Source organism: Pinus tabuliformis, chromosome 7 (genome assembly GCF_031772625.1).
Source record: "Pinus tabuliformis cultivar Carrire ecotype Pingquan chromosome 7, CPIR1, whole genome shotgun sequence".
Classification (NCBI taxonomy): domain Eukaryota; kingdom Viridiplantae; phylum Streptophyta; class Pinopsida; order Pinales; family Pinaceae; genus Pinus; species Pinus tabuliformis.
In genome coordinates, this window is record NC_142293.1 from 1371547082 (window position 1) to 1371550816 (window position 3735).

General features: G+C 37.7%; 1 protein-coding gene across 1 annotated transcript; it reads right to left on the reverse strand.

Moving 5' to 3' along the window:
• Positions 1–397: 397 nt before the first annotated feature.
• Positions 398–1607, reverse strand: LOC149252733 (protein VASCULATURE COMPLEXITY AND CONNECTIVITY-like). Its single transcript, XM_089456710.1, has 2 exons — positions 1291–1607; positions 398–1008 (listed from the first exon to the last, which is right to left on the reverse strand). The coding sequence occupies exons 1-2, from the start codon at positions 1461–1463 to the stop codon at positions 729–731; spliced, it is 453 nt and encodes a 150-aa protein (XP_089312836.1). The 5' UTR covers positions 1464–1607; the 3' UTR covers positions 398–728.
• Between the last annotated feature and the right edge of the window lie 2128 nt (positions 1608–3735).

The following is a 3735-nucleotide window of genomic DNA, read 5'->3' on the forward strand; positions in this document are numbered from 1 at the left end:
AATCAATATCCACTAAATTTTAGGCACTCTTTAATATAAAATAACTAATTCAATTATTTATCTCAATTCAAATAATATATTATAATAATAATAAATAAAAAATAATAATATTTAAAAAAAACTAAAAATTAAATTAAATTATTCTCTTGAATCAATTACATATATAACCCTTTAAAAACAGTATCTTTTCACAATTTTATTAATATTTTCCTGAATCAACATTCTCTTGCACATTTTATTCATTCATCTACCAATAAATGCTCATTAATTGAACACTGGGGGCTATGATACGAACTGCAACTTTATTCATTTCTCCACGAATATTGCACATGTCGATCTACTAGAACACGACCTGCAACTTTATTCCCAAATGTCGATCTACTTGAACACGAGAGCTATAAACAGTGCTACAACTCACTAGACCCAGCAATCTAATATGTCCATTTTTTCCTGAAACCTAATTAACTCTTCAACATGCAAAGGAGTAAATCAAAGAAGCCACAGGGCGAGTCATATTATACAGATTCCCTTTAAATGTGACCTGTCAGGTTATGGTTTTGCCAAAATATGTTAAATTTTTTTGAGCATGAATAACTAATTCTTACTTTACTTTTGGCAGAACCATGATCATCTCATCCTTATCTTACTTTTGGCAAAACTATGATCTGACAACTCACATATAAAGCGAGCCTATATAATATATAGGCGTTGCCAACCAGCATTGGGTACTAAGGTTGCCCAGAATATGGTGGTGGTTGTGGTTGTGCCATTGCAATATTTTGGTTCTGAGTTGGCCCTCCTTCGATTGGATTCTTCACTTCAACTGTTAAAAGATAGTAAACTATGGCACAGAGGACAGTTAGTATGGCAAACACTGCCCCTCCAGCAAAAACTCCCGGCCTTACATAGCTACAAGAAATATTGCCCAACGAGTCAGTTGTCCTTACATGTCCACCACTCAGAACAGCTCCAGCCATAAGTGTAATAAAGGCCACTATAAAGGTAATCCTGTAAAATCACAAATAATGAAGAATGAGTGAGAATTAGCCAGGGACAGAAAGACACTGCTCAGGACACTTGCCTGGAATTTAGAGTAATTTTATTAAAATAATAAATATATTTCATTAAATCTGGACAGAAAACACTGCTTGGAATTTAGAGTAATTTTTTTTAAAATAATAAATAATTATAAATATAAATGTTATTTTTGAAATAGTAAAAATACTAATAAGATTATTTGTAAATCAATTCCGAATATCAAAATTCCATTTAAAAAAATGAAAAAAATACCAAGAAATGACAAGACAGATGATGGCAATTGTCTTCTTGCAGCTTGAGCGGTAGAGACCACCACAACAACAAACGCAACCAGGTGCAGCATTTGCAATGACTTGAGCCACTAAAAGCACCAACCCTGCAACTATTCCCAATGCCTCTGAAGGACTTGTGGGATATGAGCACATACCATTACTATGTACCACGATATCGTCAGGCTGTTAAATAAAATGGTTATCACATAGACATGTAAAAGTTGGTTCATCAAAAACACACATTAATTAAATATGAAAGATTCCATAAATGTTTATCAACTCTTACAAAGGAAAATAAGATCATGTACAAATTACAAATTTAAAGAAAATGCATGCTTATTCACATCATGATTCTATATATTACTCAATCGAGGAGAAGCAATACTAAAATTATGGAAATACTAACATTCTCAATTCAAGAATTAATCAGGTTAATTTCAATAGGTTTTTCTTTGAAATTTGTGAGATACAGTAAATTTATTGAGTTTGGAGGTTTATTGTATGGTTTAGCAATCAGTTATAAAAGTTGAAATGTTTATGTTGGTTAAAATAAAATAAAAAAATTATTGAGCCTAGAGGCTCATTTTACAGCGAGTATGATGTGTAATGCTATCTTTCTGTCATCAAAGTTGAAATTTTGTTCATGTTTGACCATTTTATTTTTTTTGAGTCCACTCTACGAATGTCACATACCCGAACCCGCATTAATAAAAGTTTTTTTTTTTATTATTTATGCCTTATTATGCCTTATGGTAAGAACACCTTACCATTCGCTGACTTGATTACATATGTGTATATATTGTTTACATACATGATTATATATTGATTACATATATGATTTATGGTGAGATCCCTTACCGTCTCTTGATTTGGTTTATGTGACCTTGGATAATTATTGATTTCGTATACTTTGAATCGACAAGGATTATGAGTGAATTGGTTGATTACTGTTAATCTCGCTCCAACCCTAAATAAGGCCCTCCATATGAACCTTGGGTGTTGTCAGAATTGGCAACCCGAGGCAGCTCCGGACGGCTGTCCGCTGGCATTTTCCATAGTGACAGATGGACGCGGCATTTACTCCGCCGACCCGATCACGTGAAGGGGAGTGGTCTGGCGTTAAGTTTCCGCCTAACTCTTTTACCGCCTTGTTCAATGGTGAGGATGGTCCGGAGTGGATCCAAGGGCGGAGACGCCTCCAGACGTCACTCCCGAGGTTTTGATGGTATATGGTTTATTCTTCTCGATTGTTCGGGTTACTGTAAGGCTCGACGACTCTTTACTATCCTCTGCGCCACCTTGTTCCAGTCTGAGTGCTGCTGGAGGATTCTTCTGGCACCGAGTGCTCGTTTCTCCGCCGAGCGAGCATCCTTGCACGGGGCGTCCATTCTGCTCATTATATATATATTCCACTAAAACGTTTGAGGTAAGTCAAAGTTGTTATCATACCTGCTCCGTTTCTTCTGGTTTCTTTTGTTCTCGGATTGTCGATTATTTCCCTTCATGTGGCGATGCTAATGGTTATCCTTGCCGTGGTGTGTGCATACAGCGGTTCCGGTTCTGGGTTCGATTCAGATGAGGAGGCCCTCCTTCGAAGGCTATGGTGCTCCCGACTATACATCAGGTGCGTCTCTCCCAGTTACACGGTATGTGGATTTGGTTAAGGTTCTTACTTCTTATTTTGGCCTGCCGGCAGAGGGTCTCCCCTGCGCCTAGCCGTAGCCCAACCTTACTCCTACTGTGGTTGGTCGCAGGTGGCAACGGGAGGCTCTCCACTGTCTTACTCCATACCTTCCCTGTTGCTGGCTATGGGTTCCGTCAAAACCCTAACGCTTCCAATGTTTTAGGTTGGAAAATCCTCTAGGATGTGGGAACTGTGTTCGCATCTTTCACTAATTGTAATTTGAACTGTTATATTGAATTGCATATCTATTGGTATTCCGGCCTACAGATGTTGGGCAACAGACCCTTTTGATTTTCTTTTATAATGAGTTGTTACAGTCGTGCGGCTTCTACCAGTTTGACATTAAATCTCCGCTACTGCTTCATGTTGGGTTATGAGTTTTCTTTTATTTCAAAGAATGGTATGGGTTCTGTTGACCCGAATGCTGTGTAAACTTGCAATATAAGTCTCTATTTAGTACTTGTGCTGCGGTTATTTCTTACATAAGGTAGAAGTTTATGTATATTCTAATGCACTTAATCGCAAACTCCCGTTACTGTTTCCGTATGGTTATTCTATGGCTGCTCCACGGGCAGAGTAAGCGGTCTCGGTTGTCCGGCCCTATGTTTACTCTGTGTAAGTGAATAGTCTGAAATTTCGCTCATACCAAGAGCCAAAATATGTTTTCACCGGTTCCATAGTTCGGTTGTTTCGCTATTTGCTGTTAAAATTATCCCGTGGATAATAGCCTAACGCTGCTTG

Coding starts and splice junctions, on each gene's coding strand:
- LOC149252733 (XM_089456710.1), bottom strand. CDS start 1,463: ATGTGCTCATATCCCACAAGTCCTTCAGAGGCATTGGGAATAGTTGCA. Junction 1,009..1,290: donor ATCTGTCTTGTCATTTCTTG/GTATTTTTTTCA, acceptor GTGATTTTACAG/GATTACCTTTATAGTGGCCT.